Consider the following 20,793-nt stretch of genomic DNA (forward strand, 5'->3'; position numbering starts at 1 on the left):
TGTAGCAGTGCTGGATGTGTCATCGTGGGACGTCGTGTGGATTACGGCGGACCTGGATGGCTGTGTTTGGGGGTTATTAAAGTGGTGAAGGAGGGCGCATTTTGTACTTTATTTCAAATAAAGGATTTTTCCCTGTGTCTTGTTTATTTACTGTTATTTACAGGTTGGTGATGCAGGTATCTGATAGACGCCTGTGCCATCGCAAACCTAGGGTTTAGTAGCAGCTGTGCGCCGCTATTAACCCCTGCTATTACCCCGATTGCCACCGCACTAGGGCAATCGAGAAGAGACGGTATTGCACCGGGATTGTCACATCTAATAGATGTGGCAATACCGGTCGGCTGCGGGCTGAGAATATACCAGCCCCCAGCCGGCATTATCATGGCTGGGGATGAAAACTGGGGGGACCGCATGTCGTTTTGGTTTTTTTTAAATTATTTATTTAAATAAAAAAAAAAAGCCGCATGAGAGGGACTCCCATGAGTCTGACATCGCAGCACAGCCACACACTTCTGACAGGAGCATGCATGTGTTTCTAGGTACATGCACCCTCATGCTCAGAGAATGGCAGGCTGTGTCGGGTGATGTCATGCTTGGCAGACCCGCACGAGTCTGACATCACCGGCACAGCAGCACTCTTCTGACTGGCGCGTGCATGTGTTTCTAGGTACATGCACGCTCATGTTCAGAGAACGACAGGCTGTAAAAAGAAAAAAAAATCCTGCCAGCAGGTGGAAATTTGGTGCAGACTATTTCAGCACCAAATGTGCACCTCCTGGCAAAAAACTGCGGCAATAATCACGGAAAAATAACCGCGGCAAAAACCGCAGCAAAAAAATGCGTCAAAACACCGCAGTTGTAGATTGGATGCAGGAATATAGTGTAAAAATTTCAGCAACAAATTTGCATCTCTTGGCCAAAAAAACTGCTATTTTTCTGCTAGGAGATGCAGGTCTGTGAACTCAGAGACCTCCACCTGAGGTCAGGTTACCTGCAATCACAGATGAAGGACCGTGGAAACCTCCAGCTGTGACCGCAAATGACCTGAGTGACGTCACCACTCAATGCACAGCTCATTCATTCTCTGGAGCTTACAGATAGCGGTCAGTCATGCCTCTCTCTGTGATATTCAAATGTAGCAGAGCTAAAGTGGCATGGGACCTCCTGTGGATTACGTCGGACCTGGAGGGGTGTGTTGGGAGTTAATAAAGTGGTGAAGGAGGGGGTGTTTGTACTTTATTTCAAATAAAGGATTTTTCTCTGTGTCTTGTGTATTTTTCATTTATTTACAGGTTGTGATGCAGGTATCTGATAGACGCCTGTGCTATCAGAACCTAGGGTCTAGTAGCAGCTGTGCGCCGCTATTAACCCCTTCTATTACCCCGATTGGTACCGCATCAGGCCACCGGGAAGAGCCAGTATCGCACTGGGATTGTCACATCTAATAGATGTGGCAATACCGGGTGGCTGCGGGCTGGAATACCAGCCCTCAGTCGGCGTTATCTTGGCTGAAGATGAAAATTAGGGGGAACCGCACGTCATTTTTGTTTTAAAATTTATTTAAATGAAAAAAAAAGGCTGCATGCGGTTTCACCGGAATCACACATGCGAGAGACTCGCGAGAGACTCGCGCGAGTCTGCCATGGCATCACCTGGCAAAGCCTTGCACGTGTGACTGAATATACAGCACAGATACAGCCCGACAGCTGGGGCTGCAGCTGCGAGCTTTATTTATACTGCCGATTGTTTATTTTTTACCACCATGCTGAAGGGCAGAAACTTGCACTGCTTTCCCCGCACATCGGCCATCCTGGCGTCTGTGATTGGTTGCAGTCAGCTGCCACGCTTCCACTCAGGGTGGGGGCGCGTCTAGCTACAACCAACTACACGCGCCGGTGGGTGGGCAAAACAATGAATATTGAATTGTCGGCTCCAGAAGGGAATAGCATGACCTGGAAGGAGTGTGAGTATGCCGCGCTCGCTCCTACCCACCTATCCCCTCCACAAATGTTTTTAACCTCCGGATTTTGGTCCCCATTGACTTATATGGGCACCAGATTCCGGAGCGGATCGGACTCTTTAAAATCTGGCAGTGATCCGCCGGTACCGAATTTTTGGACGTTCGATCAGCTCTATTGCTAACTCATTCTGCTGTTTACTGTGATTAGTGATGAGCGGACCCAAGGAAGTTTGGTTTGGCAAGTTCATCTCTGAACTCAAACTGTTTTGTTTTGGGGTTTTTTTTGTAAGGTCTGTTTGGTACGAACACGGGACCCCAGGTTCGCTCATCTCTAAGGCTGCTTTCACACTACGTCTCTTTAACATGCGTCCTGAACGTTTTTTAACGCAAAAACGGATCCAGTGCAAATGCGTTTTCAATTCAATGCATTTGCAATGGACTCGCGTTAACATGCGTTCACCTGCGTTTGCGTGCGTTATAGTGAGGATCCAGCGACTTGCAGTTTTTTAACATCTTTCAAAAACGCTACTCGTAGCGTTTTTGAGCTGCGTCCAACTTTTGCAAATTGCTGGATCCTGACTAAACAGCACGCAAACGCATGTGAACGCTGGCGTGCTGATAGGCAGGATCCTGCTTGCTCTACTGAGCATGCCCAGAAGCCAGCCTCCGTGATCAGTCTATCTCTCTCCTACCTCTCTGTCTCTCTCCCCCTCCCTCTCCCCCACCTGAGAGCTGCAGACACTCGTAACCAAGGTAAATATCGGGTAACCACTTAACTTAGTTACCCGATGTTTACGTTGGTAACGTGTGCAGGGAGCCCGGCTCCTAGCAGCTGCAGACGCTTGTAACCAAAGTAAATATCGGGTATCCAAGCAAGTATACCCGATGTTTACCTTGGTTACGAGCCTCGCAGCTGTCAGATGCCGGCTCCCAGTCTGGCACGTTTAGTTCCCCTCACTCCCGATCACATGACTCCAATGCCCGCCCCTAAACATCCAGTGACAGGATCCGGCAAAATAAGACATGCGTTTGCATGCATTTTTTGCTGTAAAAGCAGGATCCGCTTTTGCAGCAAAAAACCGTTCAGGACGCATGTTAAAAAGATGTAGTGTGAAAGCAGCCTAACTGTGATATACATAGGCTGCAGAAGTATATTAAACCCTATAGTAAAAATCATTTGTAGACAAAAATAATACATTTAAGTAACAAAATAAAGCTTCTAATCCTACCATCATACATAATTTCCAACATATGGTACTGACCTTATCGGATAGGCTCTCAGTCTTGAGTTTTTGATCTTTAAGCGCTTGTTGAAGAGCCAATATCTCTGCCTTATGTTCTTTAACTGCCAGTTCCACCATCTGACGAGATTCTGTACTGCGTTGGTCAGCCCGAGCTCTGGAAATACAGAGAAATAAGTACTACAAATCAATAGACCAAAGTTTCAGTGCATCATGACTGAACCTTGTGACCCATTTAGTTATAATTGCCTTCAGTAATGTTCACTAATAAACACATTAGGCTTGATTTATTAAAACTGGCATTTTCTGTGTCAGTCTCAATCAAGGCACCACTAGACTGAAATGTGTCTCAATTTGGCGGAGCTGGCTGGGACTGGCAAAAAAAGGAAAAAAAATGTTGAGAAACTGAGTTGCACAAAAATTAGGGATGTTTTATGCACGATAACTGGCAAAAACACCTTGATGACTCATGAGCTAAGTATAATAAAACATATTGCACATCGAAATAGTGCAAAAAATGATTTGTAAATGTTTGCCCCATACTTGATACTGTATTTTACAAGTGCTACTGTTGGAGACAATTTAAAACAACGATTTTTGGTTTGGATCTGAAAGCCATATGGGGACAATTGCTAATGTTGCTGGAATGACTGGAAATACATAGTCACTAATTGTATCAATATAAAAGGTCTTATTGAGCCATACATAATGACAAGTTTTATTCACATCTGTGGCCAAGGTGACTTTAAGTTTCAGCACAGAGATGATCTATGACCCTTCTTTTTTTTTCAATCACAATCATTTCTTGCATAATTTACTTTACTGGTCTGATGAGTGACCCAATTGGGGCAATGGTCCTAACTATAATGGTGGACTATGTGTATGACCTGGTTTGTACAGGTACAAAATGTATACCAGATCCTCCAAGTAAAGAGAATTGGGTTCTTTGGGCCGAAGAAACAAACCCAAAATACTACTTAGACACACATTGATTTATAAAAAAAAAAAGTGAAGGAAAAGTATAAAGGGAAAAGGAGCCTTGGTATAGGGGAGATCGTTCAGCTGTAACCGCTAGATGCAAGAGCTCCAGCAGCAGGGCTCCTGAATTCAGCTAAAGGCAGGGGACCTGCTTAAATAAAAGGGCACGACTAGATTAGGAGGATTTCTAGTAACATAGCTGCAAGTGAAAGCACAGAAACAAAAGCGACTTATAAAGATAGATCTTAATTAATTCCTAATTAGAAATAAATCTCCACAATAGTTTCCTTAAAGCAGACGATTTTTGAATACATAAAAGCCACCAGAATAAGATAATTAAGGACATATACAACAATTATGTAAGCAGATGACAATGGTGTTGATACATGACAAGTTATTGGGAACATAGCTTAAAAAATGGTTACAATTGCTAAAACGTGAAACAATTCATGGTGCATTAAAACAAAAAGTGGAAGGATGGAAGGATCTGTCCTTTGGGATACATTTCACTTTAAGATGTTCACAAAGGAGGGAAGATACAAAGAGGTAATTGGTAATAAGCAAGGCGCACTATGATGTGCCTTACTCAGGAGGAAGTGCAAAAGCTTCTTAAAAGATGAAGAACAATAAATCTCCCTGCCCAGATGGCACATGCCTGATTGGTTTCCAGCAATTAGGTTTTGTAATACATAACACCGTGACCCATGTTCCTTAAATTTAAGCACCCACTGATGGAAGTTCAAGAGATGCCTGGTATTAAAGGGGATGTCCCACAATTAAATATTCAATTTCTATGTTATATTATGAAAAAAAAATAAGTTTGAATCATTTTTCAATAATTCATCTGTCTCTAGATTTTATATAAATATATATTTAAGCATGTGTACATAAAATTTATCTAAATAAGTGTGTGTGTGTGTGTGTGTGTGTGTGTGTGTATATATATACAGTATATGTATATACATATATACACAGTATATCACAAAAGTGCAAACACCCTCACATACTTGTATATATTTTCTTATATCTTTCCATGAGGTAACACTGAAGATATGACACTGATACAATGTAAAGTAGTCAGTGTACACCTTGTATAAGGCTATGTGCGCACGTTGCGTAAATACATGCAGTTACGCTGCGCTTTGTAGCACAGCGTAACTGCATGCGTCCTGCGTCCCCTGCACAGTCTATGGAGATTGTGCAGGGGCCGTGCGCACGTGGCGTTTTAGAGCGCAGCGCTTCGGCTACTGCCGAAGCGCTGCGTTCTAAGAAGTGACATGTCACTTCTTTCCTGCGCTTTGCCGGCAGCCCCTGCTCTGTCTATGGCAGGAGCTGCAGGCAGAGCGCATGGAATCGGCTTTTTTTTTTTTTTCACTACGGACATTTCTGCAGCGATTTAAAGCGCACATGTGCTCTTCAGATCGCTGCAGAAATTTCTGCAGTGACTGTACGCAACGTGCGCACATAGCCTAACTGTGTAAATTTGGTGCCCTCTAAATAACTGAACACAGCCATTAATGGCTAAACTGGCTAAACCGCTGCCAACAAAAGTAAGTACATTTTTCCTGAACCGATGTCATTTGATTCATTGAAGTTCAACATGGCACAAAATTCTCTGAGGGTCTGAAAAAAGAAAGAATTGTTGCTCTACAAACAGATGGCTTAAGGCCCTGTCACACACACAGTGATAAATCTGCGGCAGATCTGTGGTTGCAGTGAAATTGTGGACAATCAGTGCCAGGTTTGTGGCTGTGTACAAATGGAACAATATGTCCATGATTTCACTGCAACCACAGATCTGCCAAAGATTTATCTCTGTGTGTAAAGTGGCCTTTAGGCTATAAGAAGATTGCCAACACCTGGAAAATGAGCTGCAGCATGGTGGCCGAGACCAAGAAAGACCACAAACAGATTGCTGAAGACAAGCAGACTAAGGACATGGATTACTAGAACTATGTCCTGTGGTCTGACGAGACAAAGATAAACTTATTTGGTTCACCTAGTATCAAGCGTGTGTGGCAACAACCAAGGGAGGAGTACAAAGACAAGTGCATCTTGCCTACAGTCAAACATGGTGGTGGGAGTGTCATGGTTTGAGGTTGCATGAGTGCTGCCGGCTGTGGGGAGCTACAGTTCATTGAGGGAAACACGAATGCCAACACGTACTGTGATATATTGAAGAACAGAATGATCCCCTCCCTTTGAAAACTGGGCCATAGAGCAGTATTCCAACATAACGCATATGTGGGGCATCCTCAAACGGTAGGTGGAAGAGCAAATGGTCTCTAACATACACCAGCTCCGTGATGTCATCATGTAAGAGGATCCTGTGAAGCTCTAGTGAACTCCATGCCCAAGAGAGTTAAGGCAGTGCTTGAAAATAATGGTGGCCACACAAAATATTGACACTTTGGACAAAATTTGACCATTTTCACTTTGGGCTGTACTCATTTTTGTTGCCAGCGGTGTAAACAATAATGGCTGTGTGTTGAGTTAGAGGGCACAGAAAATGTACACTATTATACAAGCTGTACACTGACTTCATTGTATCAAAGTGTAATATCTGTTGTGTTGTCCAATGAAAAGGTATAATAAAATACTTACAAAAATGTGACGTATGTATTCACTCTTGTGATATACTGTATATACACATTTATTTATTAACAACCCAAGTTTAAAAAAAAGTTGGGAAGCTATATAAAATGTAAAGAAAGCAAGAATGGGCAGCACAGTGGCTCAGTGGTTAGCACTGCAGTCTTGCAGCACTGGGGTCCTGGGTTCACATCCAAGAAGAACATTTGCAAGGAGTTTGTATGTTATCCTAGTGTTTGCATTGATTTCCTCCCATATTCCAAAGACATACTGATAGGAAATTTAGATTATGAGCGCCAATGGGGACAGTGATGATCATGTCTATAAAGCGCTGTGGAATCAATAGCACTATATAATTGAGTAAAATAAATGATATATGAATCGCTTATAACCATACTTTATTCACAACAAAGCATAGAACACATCAGAAGGTGAAAGATAGACAATATCCAATTTATTTGAAGAAAACAACAAGTCCCTAATGGCAGCAACACATCTCAAAAAAAGTTGTGAGAGTTAACAGAAGGCTGGAAAAGTAAGTAGTACCAATATAAAAAGGATCAAGAGTTAGTTAAGAATTAAGTCATATGATGGAGTCTAAATAAAGCATGTTAGATAGGCTCTATAGAGAGGCTCTTAGATAGAGTCTCTCAGAAGCAAAGATGGTTAGAGGGTCACTAATCTGTGAACAACTGCATCTTGTTGAGGAACTAAAAAAAAATAAAAAAATAAAAAGTTGGTCAACTTAAAATAGCAACGACTTTGAATATCCCACCATCTACAGAACATAATATCATAGGATTCAAAGATTTTGGAAAAATCCCATGTGCACAAGGGACAAGAGTAGATGCTATGCAGTACTGGATGTTTATGAGCTATGGGTCCATAGGCAGCTCTGCATTTACAAAAGCAAAGATTTGGAGGCGGCGCGCAATGTGAGCGGTTGTGTGTCCGATGAGCTATGTGCAGTGATCCTTATTTTATCCTAATATAGCCCTTATCTTTGCATGGTGGATGGATGAGGTATCAGGTACCCGATCAAGTCCTGCTACTGCCATCGGGTTCCCCGACACTACAAAGTCCAACATGAAGAGGGGAAAAGACAACTGAAGGTCAGGATCGTGAGGCACCAACCTAGGCTCCATAGCAAAAACAAGCCGGGTGGGTGAGCAGCAGAGGGAGGTTGCTGTCAGATTTGAAATTTGACAGAGTGGAGGGGGATAACGGCGAATAATAAGGGTTTCCTCTTGAGGCAGTCTTATTATGAAGAGGGAGAAAGGGAGGGCCATATGATAGCTATGATAACTAGGGCACAACAAAACCATTATCTGTTAGTGCCATAAAAAGTTAGTCTGGAAATTTATTGACCTCGCCCCCGGATATACTCGCCGTACCTCTAAGATGTGACCAAAGAGTTAAGTTCTTGATGGTTTTCTTTTCCCTCTCTCTCCCCCTCACGAATAGACTCCCAGTATTTACAGTAGATGACCCTCTTTCGTTGGAGGCATTGGACGAAGCAAAGGGTTCCTTATCAAATAAAAAATCCCCAGAAGAGGATGTACTCCCAGTGAAAAACTACAAAAAAAACAAAGTGAGCTCCTCCACCCACAATTGTTAGAGGTTTTTAATAAGGTATTACAAAAGGGTAGACTACCGCAATCAATGAATGAAGCCAACATTGTAGTAATCCCAAAAGAAGGGAAGAATCCGCTACTTCCGGAATCCTATTGCTCGATCACATTACTTAACCCTTTTCACGACTGGCTGATTTTGCGCTTTCCGTTTTTTTTTCGCCATTATTCTTCCGAGAGACGTAACTTTTTTATTCTTCAGTCAATATGGTCATGTGAGGGCTCATTTTTTGTGGAACAAGCTGTACTTTTAAATGAAACCATGAGCTTTACCATATAGTGTACTGGAAAACTGCAAACCATTCAAAATGCGGGAAAAATTGCAAAAAAAAAAAAAAATGCGATAGCACTATTGGTTTTGAAATATTTTATTCACTGTGTTCATTATATGGTAAAACTGATGTGTGGGTGTGATTCCTCAGGTTGGTACGAGATTGTAGACACCAAACATGTATAGCTTTACTTTTATCTAAGGGGGTTAAAAAAAAAAAAATTGTCCGAAAAAAGTGGCGTACATTTTACGTCATATCACGTGACCCATAGCGTTCTCAATTTTCGTGATCTATGGCTCAGTGATGGCTTATTGTTTCTGTCTCAGGCTCACGTTTTTAACGGTACCACTTTCACGCAGATGCTACATTTTGATCGACTGTTATTGCATTGTGGCGCCCAAAAAACGTAACTTTGGCATGGGAATTTTCTTGCCGCTACGCCGTTTAATAGTCTGATTGACTGATTTTACATTTTGATAAATCGGGCACTTCTGAACGCGGCGATACCAAATGTGTGTACATTTTTTTTATTTTTTTAACCCTTTAAATTTTCAATGGGGCGAAGGGGAGGTGATTTGAACTTTTTTTATTTTTAAAACTTTTTTTTTTATTTTACTAGGTCCCCTAGGGGGCTATATGGATCAGCTGTCTGATCGTTCTTCCATATCTGCTGATCACAGCTACACAGCTGTGAAAGCAGATATGCTCAGGTCCTCTCTCACCCAGCTCTCAGCCGTGTGAGACAAGAAGTGAGGCATGTGAGCTACAGGAGTCATCACATGACCCTGTGCTACCATGACAACCACTCGAAGTCACATGATCATGTCACGTGACTTCCAGTATCAGCAGTAAGTAAACGTTTACTGTGATCACGATTATAATGAAGCTGTCACTTATTGACAGTGCCATTTAAGGGGTTAAACGGCACGGGCGGATAACGATTCCGCTCGTACCTAGCAGGTACACATGTCAGCTGTATAAATCAGCTGAGATGTGCGCCGATCTTCCTCTGTTGCCAGCAGCAGCGGGAGATTAACACTATGACCGCTAGGACATAATTTTACCGCCCGCGGTCGTTAAGGGGTTAAAATTGACATGAAGAAAATGGTGATAACACTTATCATTCATAAAGATGAGGCTGGCTTTATGCTAAACTTGTCAGCGGCAGTTGATATTAGCAGACTATTTCCAAATCATCAACTTTCCGTTAAGAGTAGTGTTGAGCGGACCCGAACTGTAAAAATCCGGATCCGCGCGGTTTCAGTGTCCGATCCGGGTCTGATCCGGACCTGGGAATCCGGCTGCACGATCCGGATCCGTGTTCTTGTTTCTGTTCCTTCTTCTTCTGTTTCTTCTTCTTCTGTTCTCTCTCTCGTCCCCGGATTCCACTCCCCATTGACATATATGGGGCCGAACTCTGGATCAGATCCGGACTTCTTACTCTACCCGCCGGGTATCCGCCGGACCCGGATTTTTGACTATCCGCTCAGCTCTAGTTAAGAGTCAACAGTACGAGGGGCTGCTGATAAGTCTTTGGCTTTGTGATCTTTTTTTTGTTTCTATGGTAACGAATGTTACATCACATGAAAGCCTTATGTGTCTAATATATGTTTTCAAAATTTTGTGTTTGTTCCTTATGGCAATAGTGTTCTACGCACGCGGGAAAACAAAATGGCGGAGTCTAATGCGATATTTACAGCAAGTGAGAGAAGAGGAGTGATAAAATTCTTGTTTCTGCAAGGAAAGTCCACGAAGGATATTCATGGTGAGATGTCGCAGACATTGTTGGATCAATGCCCTTCATATTCCACAGTTAAGAACTGGGTTGCCAAATTTAAAATGGGCCACTTCAGCACCAATAATGAGGAACGTCCTGGACGACCAAGAGTGGTTGTTGTTCCAGAGATCGTCGATGCTGTGCACAACCTCACACTGGAGAATCAACGAATTTCAGCTAAAGCAATAAAGCATCATGGGGATTTCCCGTGAACGTGTTGGTGTCATTATTCATGAACATTTGGACATGAGGAAGCTATCTGCAAAGTGGGTCCCCAAATGTTTGACAACAGATCAGAGAAGCAGACGAGTGAAAACTTCCCGGTCCATTTGTCAGCATTTCGAGACTGATAAGAACTTACTAGATAGACTGGTCACTATGGATGAGACCTGGATGAATTTGTATGACCCTGAAAACAAGGAGCAGTCAAAAGAGTGGAGACACAGTGGCTATCCTCGTCCAAAGAAGTTCAAGGTGCAAAAATCTGCCACTAAGGTGATGGCGTCTGTGTTCTGGGATAAGGAGGGCATGCTGCTAGTGGACTGCCTTCAAAAGGGTTCCACCATCAATGCAAGGTATTACATTGAACTTTTGGACCAATTGAAGGTCCAAAGACTTATCAGCAGCCCCTCATATAAGGCAATAGCATCCATTGATGGAGCCAAGGGTTTTGAGTGGAAATAGGCCTGTCTACGGCATATATTATTTCATATGGGGTTTGTGGAGAAATTTATTTCATGGAATAGGCTTCTGTACTCTTGCTCATGAGGCAAAGATCCAGGTTAACAACTTTAAGTCAGAATAATCACGCTGCACAGAGGTCGAAGACACGGATGCTCTTGGTCCCCGCTGTTTGCCACTACTATGGAGTCGTTAGCTGTGGCGATCCATCTTTCTTCAGAAATTCAGGGTTTCCCATATTGGAAACATCAGGAAAAAATTGCATTATATGCAGATGATGGATAATTGGCCGGTATCGTTGGCTGCAGCCATGAACATTATTAACAAATATGGTTCTCTGTCTTATGACAGTGGGAAACAAACCTAATCAGTCAATAGCTGCAGGACAACTTAAAGATAATAAGTAAAAGCATTTTGGATTGCAAATCTCTTAACATTGAGCCCTAGCTAAATATTAAACTCAAACAACGGTGGTAGGGAGAGCAAATTTATTTAAGATGATCTTCATGCCACAAATTATTTATGAAATAATGCACCAATATGAGTCCCTCTATGGATTTTTCTTATAAGATGGGATTGGGTTGGGGTGAGATAGAGGTGGGATGGATTTCTTTATATTGTTTATTTTTTTTCTTTTCAGAAAATGTTTAATAAAAATGATTAAAAAAAAACTACAAAGATTTGGTGGTGCAAATCACTGCATTGGCTCAGGAATAATACCAGAATTTGTTGTCTGTGAATACAGTTCACAAACAATCCACAAATTGAAGTATTATACAAAGAAGAAGCCATGGTCTTAGGCAAATTGGAAAACTGTTCTGCGGTCAGATGAATCAAAGAAGGGAATTTTGTTTACTTACCGTAAATTCCTTTTCTTCTAGCTCCAATTGGGAGACCCAGACAATTGGGTGTATAGGCTATGCCTCCGGAGGCCGCACAAAGTATTACACTAAAAGTGTAAAGCCCCTCCCCTTCTGCCTATACACCCCCCGTGCTCCCACGGGCTCCTCAGTTTTGGTGCAAAAGCAAGAAGGAGGAAAAGAATTATAAACTGGTTTAAAGTAAAATCAATCCGAAGGAATATCGGAGAACTGAAACCATTCAACATGAACAACATGTGTACACACAAAAAAACAGGGGCGGGTGCTGGGTCTCCCAATTGGAGCTAGAAGAAAAGGAATTTACGGTAAGTAAACAAAATTCCCTTCTTCTTTGTCGCTCCATTGGGAGACCCAGACAATTGGGACGTCCAAAAGCAGTCCCTGGGTGGGTAAAATAATACCTCGTGATAGAGCCGTAAAACGGCCCCTTCCTACAGGTGGGCAACCGCCGCCTGAAGGACTCGTCTACCTAGGCTGGCATCCGCCGAAGCATAGGTATGCACCTGATAGTGTTTCGTGAAAGTGTGCAGGCTCGACCAGGTAGCCACCTGACACACCTGCTGAGCCGTAGCCTGGTGCCTCAAAGCCCAGGACGCACCCACGGCTCTGGTAGAATGGGCCTTCAGCCCTGAGGGAACCGGAAGCCCAGCAGAACGGTAAGCTTCGAGAATTGGTTCCTTGATCCACCGAGCCAGGGTTGATTTGGAAGCCTGTGACCCTTTACGCTGGCCAGCGACAAGGACAAAAAGTGCATCCGAGCGGCGCAGGGGCGCCATCCGAGAAATGTAGAGCCTGAGTGCTCTCACCAGATCTAACAAGTGCAAATCCTTTTCACATTGGTGAACCGGATGAGGACAAAAAGAAGGTAAGGAGATATCCTGATTGAGATGAAAGGGGGATACCACTTTAGGGAGAAATTCCGGAACCGGACGCAGAACCACCTTGTCCTGGTGAAACACCAGGAAAGGGGCTTTGCATGACAGCGCTGCTAGCTGAGACACTCTCCGAAGTGAAGTGACTGCTACTAGAAAAACCACTTTCTGCGAAAGGCGTGAGAGAGAAATATCTCTCATTGGCTCGAATGGTGGTTTCTGAAGAACCATCAGCACCCTGTTCAGATCCCAGGGTTCTAATGGCCGCTTGTAAGGAGGAACGATGTGACAAACCCCCTGCAGGAACGTGCGTACCTGTGGAAGTCTGGCTAGGCGCTTCTGGAAAAACACAGAGAGCGCTGAGACTTGTCCCTTAAGGGAGCCGAGCGACAAACCCTTTTCCAGTCCAGATTGAAGGAAGGACAGAAAAGTGGGCAAGGCAAAAGGCCAGGGAGAAAAACCCCGAGCAGAGCACCACGACAGGAAAATTTTCCACGTCCTGTGGTAGATCTTGGCGGACGTTGGTTTCCTAGCCTGTCTCATAGTGGCAATGACGTCTTGAGATAACCCTGAAGACGCTAGGATCCAGGACTCAATGGCCACACAGTCAGGTTGAGGGCCGCAGAATTCAGATGGAAAAACGGCCCTTGAGATAGCAAGTCTGGTCGGTCTGGTAGTGCCCATGGTTGGCCGACCGTGAGATGCCACAGATCCGGGTACCACGACCGCCTCGGCCAGTCTGGAGCGACGAGGATGACGCGGCGGCAGTCGGCCCTGATCTTGCGTAACACTCTGGGCAACAGTGCCAACGGAGGAAACACATAAGGGAGCTGAAACTGCGACCAATCCTGAACTAAGGCGTCTGCCGCCAGAGCTCTGGGATCTAGAGACCGTGCCATGAACGTCGGTACCTTGTTGTTGTGCCGGGACGCCATGAGGTCGACGTCCGGCACCCCCCAGCGGCAACAGATCTCCTGAAACACGTCCAGGTGAAGGGACCATACCCCTGCGTCCATGCCCTGGCGACTGAGATAATCTGCTTCCCAGTTTTCCACGCCTGGGATGTGAACTGCAGAGATGGTGGAGGCCGTGGCTTCCACCCACATCAAAATCCGCCGGACTTCCTGGAAGGCTTGCCGACTGCGTGTGCCGCCTTGGTGGTTGATGTATGCCACCGCTGTGGAATTGTCCGACTGAATTCGGATCTGCTTGCCTTCCAGCCACTGCTGGAACGCTTTCAGGGCAAGATACACTGCCCGTATTTCCAGAACATTGATCTGAAGCGAGGACTCTTGCTGGGTCCACGTACCCTGAGCCCTGTGGTGGAGAAAAACCGCTCCCCATCCTGACAGACTCGCGTCCGTCGTGACCACCTCCCAGGATGGGGGTAGGAAGGATTTCCCCTTCGATAATGAAGTGGGAAGAAGCCACCACCGAAGGGAAGCTTTGGTCGCCTGAGAGAGGGAGACGTTCCTGTCGAGGGACGTCGGCTTCCTGTCCCATTTGCGTAGGATGTCCCATTGAAGAGGACGCAGGTGAAACTGCGCGAAAGGGACTGCCTCCATTGCTGCCACCATCTTCCCCAGGAAGTGCATGAGGCGCCTCAAGGGGTGTGACTGGCCTTGAAGGAGAGATTGTACCCCTTTCTGTAGTGACCGCTGCTTGATCAGCGGAAGCTTCACTATCGCTGAGAGGGTATGAAACTCCATGCCAAGGTATGTCAGCGATTGGGCCGGTGTCAGATTTGACTTTGAAAAATTGATGATCCACCCGAAACTCTGGAGAGTCTCCAGGGTAGCGTCGAGGCTGTGTTGGCATGCCTCTTGAGAGGGTGCCTTGATCAACAGATCGTCCAAGTACGGGATCACCGAGTGACCCTGAGAGTGGAGGACCGCTACTACAGTAGCCATGACCTTGGTGAAAACCCGTGGGGCTGTTGCCAAGCCGAACGGCAGTGCCACGAACTGCAGGTGTTCGTTTTCTATGGCGAAGCGCAAGAAGCGCTGGTGCTCTGGAGCAATCGGTACGTGGAGATAAGCATCTTTGATATCGATCGATGCAAGGAAATCTCCTTGGGACATTGAGGCGATGACGGAGCGGAGGGATTCCATCCGGAACCGCCTGGTCTTTACGTGTTTGTTGAGAAGTTTCAGGTCCAGGACAGGACGGAAAGACCCGTCCTTCTTTGGGACCACAAACAAGTTGGAGTAAAAACCGTGGCCCTGTTGCTGAAGAGGACCAGCTCCTTCTGCCTTCAGAGTGCCCAGCGCCTGCAGAAGAGCCTCGGCTCGCTCGGGAGGCGGGGATGACCTGAAGAATCGAGTCGGGGGACGAGAGGTGAACTCTATTTTGTAACCGTGAGACAGAATGTCTCTCACCCAACGGTCTTTTACCCGTGGCAGCCAGGTGTCGCAAAAGCGGGAGAGCCTGCCACCGACCGAAGATGCGGAGTGAGGAGGCCGAAAGTCACGAGGAGGCCGCTTTGGTAGCGGCACCTCCGGTGGTCTTTTTAGGACGTGACTTAGACCGCCATGCATCAGAGTTCCTTTGATCTTTCTGAGGCCTTTTGGACGAGGAGAATTGGGACCTGCCTGCGCTCCGAAAGGACCGAAACCTCGACTGCCCCCTCCTCTGTTGGGGTATGTTCGGTTTGGGCTGGGGTAAGGATGTATCCTTTCCCTTGGATTGTTTGATGATTTCATCCAAACGCTCGCCAAACAATCGGTCGCCAGAAATTGGCAAACTGGTTAAGCGCTTTTTGGAAGCAGAATCTGCCTTCCATTCCCGTAGCCACAAGGCCCTGCGTAGTACCACCGAATTGGCGGCTGCAACCGCCGTACGGCTCGCAGAGTCCAGGACAGCATTAATAGCGTAAGACGCAAATGCCGACGTCTGAGTGGTTATGGACGCCACCTGTGGCGCGGACGTGCGTGTGGCTGCGTCAATTTGCGCTTGACCTGCTGAGATAGCTTGTAGCGCCCATACGGCTGCGAATGCTGGGGCAAAAGAAGCGCCGATAGCTTCATAGATGGATTTCAACCAGAGCTCCATCTGCCTGTCAGTGGCATCTTTGAGTGACGCCCCATCTTCCACTACAAGTATGGATCTAGCCGCCAGTCTGGAGATTGGAGGATCCACTTTGGGACACTGAGCCCAACTTTTGACCACGTCAGGGGGAAAGGGATAACGTGTATCCTTAAGGCGCTTAGAAAAACGCTTATCTGGACAAGCATGGTGATTCTGGACTGCCTCTCTGAAATCAGAGTGGTCCAGAAACATACTCGGTGTACGCTTGGGAAACCTGAAACGGAATTTCTCCTGCTGAGAAGCCGACTCCTCCGCCGGAGGAGCTGAGGGAGAAATATCCAGCATTAGATTGATGGACGCAATAAGATCGTTCACTATGGCGTCCCCGTCAGGAGTATCAAGATTGAGAGCGGCCTCAGGATCAGAATCCTGATCAACTGTCTCCGCTTCATCAACCAGAGATTCCCCCCTCTGAGACCCTGCACAATATGATGATGTCGAGGGAAATTATAAGCGAGCTCGCTTAGTCGGCCTGGGGCTGGGGTCTGTGTCAGAACCCTCAGCCTGGGACCCATGAGATACCCCGGGAGGACATTGTTGGTCCAACTGAGGTGGGCCAGGGAACAAAGATTCAACAGAGTCCCTGTGCTGAGATACCGGCCTGGACTGCAAGGCTTCTAGTATCTTAGCCATAGTCTCAGAGAGTTTTGCAAACTCCGTCCCCGTCACCTGGACAGTGTCAGCAGGTGGCTCCCCCTGGGCCCCTCTTAGCAGAGGCTCTGGCTGAGTAAGTGCCACAGGGGCCGAACAGTGCACACAATGAGGGTCAGTGGAACCTGCCGGTAGCGGGGTCGTACATGCGGCGCAGGCAGCATAAAAAGCCTGTGTTTTGGCACCCCTGCCTTTCGTGGGCGCCATGCTATTATCTTCCCTGAGCAACACAATAGGGTATATAGCCAGAAATCAACTGTGCACCATACAGTGTAAAATATATATACCATAAACATATAATGTTACACTACTGCACAATGGGGCTAGCACCACAGGTGCTGCTTACCACCCGCTTAAAGCGGTTGTGAGGCCACCAGAGTCCCTGCCTGGGTCTCCCAGACTTTGTCCCCCTCTGGAGCGTCCGAGGAGCTGACAGGAATGGCTGCCGGCGTCCTGAGGAGAGGAGGGAGCCGTGGGCGTGACCCAGAAAGTGCGGGAACTGGTGCCCGCACTGTGCACAGTGAGGAGGGTGGAGTATGCAAAGCATGCTCCAGCCCTCAGTGCTGCTCGTTCTGTGCAGCGTCCCGCCCTTCCCCTGCCTGTCAGGGCTGGGGGTGGGACGAAAGGAAACTAGGCCGCAAAAAGCCGGGGACTCTAGTAATAAACGCGGCCGCCGTAAAAGCGCGGCCGGCGTGGAAGTCCCCGGCGCACTACAAGTCCCAGCCGCGCCGCGGTGTTTCCATGGCAGCGGCGGTCAGTGCGGCAGTCCCTATACATAAACACACTCAGCAACGCTGAGTGTGTAATGGCACATATTAACCCGGTCAGCGCCGCGGTCCCCGGTGCACTAGCACACCCAGCAAAGCTGGAGTGTTGCTGTGCGCTGTCCCCACAGGGATACAGAGTACCTCCAAGTAGCAGGGCCATGTCCCTGAACGATACCCGGCTCCTATCCAGCAGGCTCCACAGGAGTTGTGGATGAAGCACGGTCTCAGTGCCTGGAGACCGATAGGATCCCACTTCACCCAGAGCCCTGAGGGGGATGGGGAAGGAAAAACAGCATGTGGGCTCCAGCCTCCGTACCCGCAATGGATACCTCAACCTTAACTACACCGCCGACAAGAGTGGGGTGAGAAGGGAGCATGCTGGGGGCCCTATATGGGCCCACTTTTCTTCCATCCGATATAGTCAGCAGCTGCTGCTGACCAATCTGTGGAGCTGTGCGTGCATGTCTGCCTCCTTCGCACAAAGCAAAAAACTGAGGAGCCCGTGGGAGCACGGGGGGTGTATAGGCAGAAGGGGAGGGGCTTTACACTTTTAGTGTAATACTTTGTGCAGCCTCCGGAGGCATAGCCTATACACCCAATTGTCTGGGTCTCCCAATGGAGCGACAAAGAAATTTTAAATTCTTTATAGGAACAATGGACAAGGTACCATGGGGACTCAGGAGGAGAAGGACCATCCAGCTTGTTATCAACATACAGTTGAAAATCCTGCATCTCTGATGGTATGGGGCTGCATTAGTGCCCATGGCATAAGCAGCTTACATATCTTGGAAAGGAATATCAACGCTGAGTATAATCTAGAGGTATCATATGCTCCATTCCATATATCTATTTCAGGGAAGGTCTTGCATATTTTAGCAAGATAATACTAAGGGCGCTCTCACACATCCGGCTTTTCGCCAGTTTGCCGCTTCCGGCACATGCCAGGACAGTGTATATAGTACAGTGGCAGCGCTGTAACTTCCGGGTCACATGCTCCGGTCACATGACAGCACGTGACCGGAGCTTGTCGCGCTGCCACTGTACTGTATACACTGTACCGGTGTGCGCCGGAACCGGCGAAAAGCCGGATGTGTGAGAGCGCCCTAAAACACATACTGCATCCATCACCACAGCAGACTTTGTTCAGGTGATGAGCAGGCTGCCTGTAGTCCAGACCTTCCACCAAAAAATCATTTGATGTGTAATGAAACAAAGATGACCCAGGACTATTGAGCTGCTAGAATCCTACATCAGACAAGAACGGGACAACATTTCTCACCCAGAACTTCAGCAACTGCTCTACTCGTTTTCCAGATGATCTAAAAAGAGGGAATGCTACACAATGGTAGATATGACCTGACCAAACATTTTTAAGATGTGTTGCTGCCATCAATTTCTAAATGGGTTTATTTTTTCAAATGAAATGAAAGAATATCTAAATTCCATCTTCTGATCTGTTTTCAGTTGTGAATAAAATGTGGCTCAAAGAGATGTACAAGTCATTGCATTCTTAACATTTTATACAGCATCCCAACAGTTTTGAAAACAGGGTTGAGTATGTACATAAATATTCCGTACCATGCAAAAGTTTTAGGCAGGTGTGGGATAAATGCTGCAAAGTAATAATGCTTTAAAAAAATGGAAGTGTAATAGTTTATTTTTATCAATTGACAAAATGCTAAGTGAATGAACAAATGAGAACTCTAATGTTGAGGTGTGTGTGATAATTCAGGTAATCTGACTAAGCTACTGGAAATTCTGAGCGGAAATAGAAGCTATACCATGGGCAGCTTTAATCACACAGACTAAAATATGATCAGACTGGTTGTCTTGTATACCAGTACCATTCTTTATACCAAGCATATTATTGCAGTACCTTATCCCAAGTATGCAAATGCAACATACAAGAATCACATTGGATTCCCAGTAAATTAGTGACATTTGATCAGTAAAATATCACATTTCTCCACATTCCTTCAAAACTGCCAAGAAAAACTTGTGAAGGAAATAGAACATGAATTTTCACAGAATCCAAATTTAGCTTATGTGATATACTGAATATCAATTTTGCCTTTCATCAGTGACGATCCACAAACGTTATGGCCTGTAATACAAGGTTTGTTCTCTTTCAATCCTATATACATATAGGTTTTGGTTATGCAGCTCTGTTTGTTGCACCTTTATGTATGACTAAAGCTCTATTAACTTCACGTTGAGTCTATGATTTAAATAAATATTTAATACAAAAGAGAACTAGTAACTATATAACATTCCAATCAGCTTCTAAAGGAACAAAGTGTAAGCATATAAAGTGGCAAAAAAAGACAAAATATATGTCTCAATTGCCAAACATCCTATGAATAGAGTTTTATCCGGTTTGGACAATTGGGAAACATAGGAACCACTGACAAAAAAAACCAAAAACTACAGAATCGGTTTGAATGGTCTGGATTGGATTTTTGCTAGTATTTCCTACATGATACTCTGAAATATCCATTTGTACATTTGATGATGATGTTAATGCTAAAATGGTAAAGTAAAACAACAGGAAGTCTTATGGTATGTATGAAAAGGTTGGCTCCAGGAACAGCAGTGCTGGTATCAAATAATAAAATGTAAATTCTGGTGTCCATTTTTTTTATAGAAAAAGGAAAAAAAGACAAGTACCTATTTAGCCCAGAGCCTGTAAGATGTTGTCTCTCCGCTTGGCGCCAACTGCGGTACAGAGCAGGAGACACTGAACGTTATGAGCCAATAATAACCTCACAGAATTATCATCTTCCTGCTTTTACAGTCTGAATACACATCACTTTCAATCCCGTCTGCTACTGAGTTGTGACTGCTAATAAATCAAAGAAGGCCACCAATAAAAGTCACTGGTCTAGACATATACGGATGTTAAAAGAAATCCCTGCCACCTAATCCACTTATTTTGACAGATAAAAGTAGCGAAGAAACCAAGCATGCATGAAAAATGCTCCCGTACCCGGTGTACACCCAACATTACAAGCCCAAACTGCAGCTATTAGTGTAAAAGAACGGATCAAGAAGCTAGTGACTCCTTGGGTTGGACATTGTAAAAAAACAAAAATATACCCCAGGATAACTGAAATAAGCATTTTACAACATATGCTCATGTTAAAGGGGTTGTCCAGCCACAAAGCAGGAAGTAGAGGGACCATCCGAATCCAGGAGAGCACTGGAAAACAATATTAACGGTAGGGGATTAGTTAGTATTACTTTTATTTTATTTTATACCCTCCAGCATTTGGGGGGAAAGTTTTGAGAAGCCGGAGAACCCCTTTGAGGTGTATGGAAGGTGCTTCGAATTCTAATAGCCTACGATGAACGGGAGCAGGATGTCACCAATGATGCAAACAAAGATCAGCACGTTTTCATAGAG

The 20,793-nt window shown here is 45.5% G+C and overlaps 1 protein-coding gene across 6 annotated transcripts in view; it reads right to left on the reverse strand.

Annotated features, from left to right (window-relative positions):
* Nucleotides 1-20,793, reverse strand: part of CIT (citron rho-interacting serine/threonine kinase) — a 304,000-nt gene that overhangs the window by 106,853 nt on the left and 176,354 nt on the right. For 4 of the 6 annotated variants that reach the window (XM_075320246.1, XM_075320294.1, XM_075320256.1 and 1 more), the window contains 2 exons: nt 20,058-20,105; nt 3,223-3,358 (listed from right to left, as the gene is read on the reverse strand). In XM_075320246.1, the coding sequence (XP_075176361.1) occupies nt 3,223-3,358; nt 20,058-20,105 (184 nt within the window). The remainder of the gene's footprint in view (nt 1-3,222; nt 3,359-20,057; nt 20,106-20,793) is intronic. The other 2 variants (XM_075320265.1, XM_075320276.1) reach the window with 1 other exon arrangement.

Source organism: Anomaloglossus baeobatrachus, chromosome 1, assembly GCF_048569485.1.
Source record: "Anomaloglossus baeobatrachus isolate aAnoBae1 chromosome 1, aAnoBae1.hap1, whole genome shotgun sequence".
Classification (NCBI taxonomy): Eukaryota; Metazoa; Chordata; class Amphibia; order Anura; family Aromobatidae; genus Anomaloglossus; species Anomaloglossus baeobatrachus.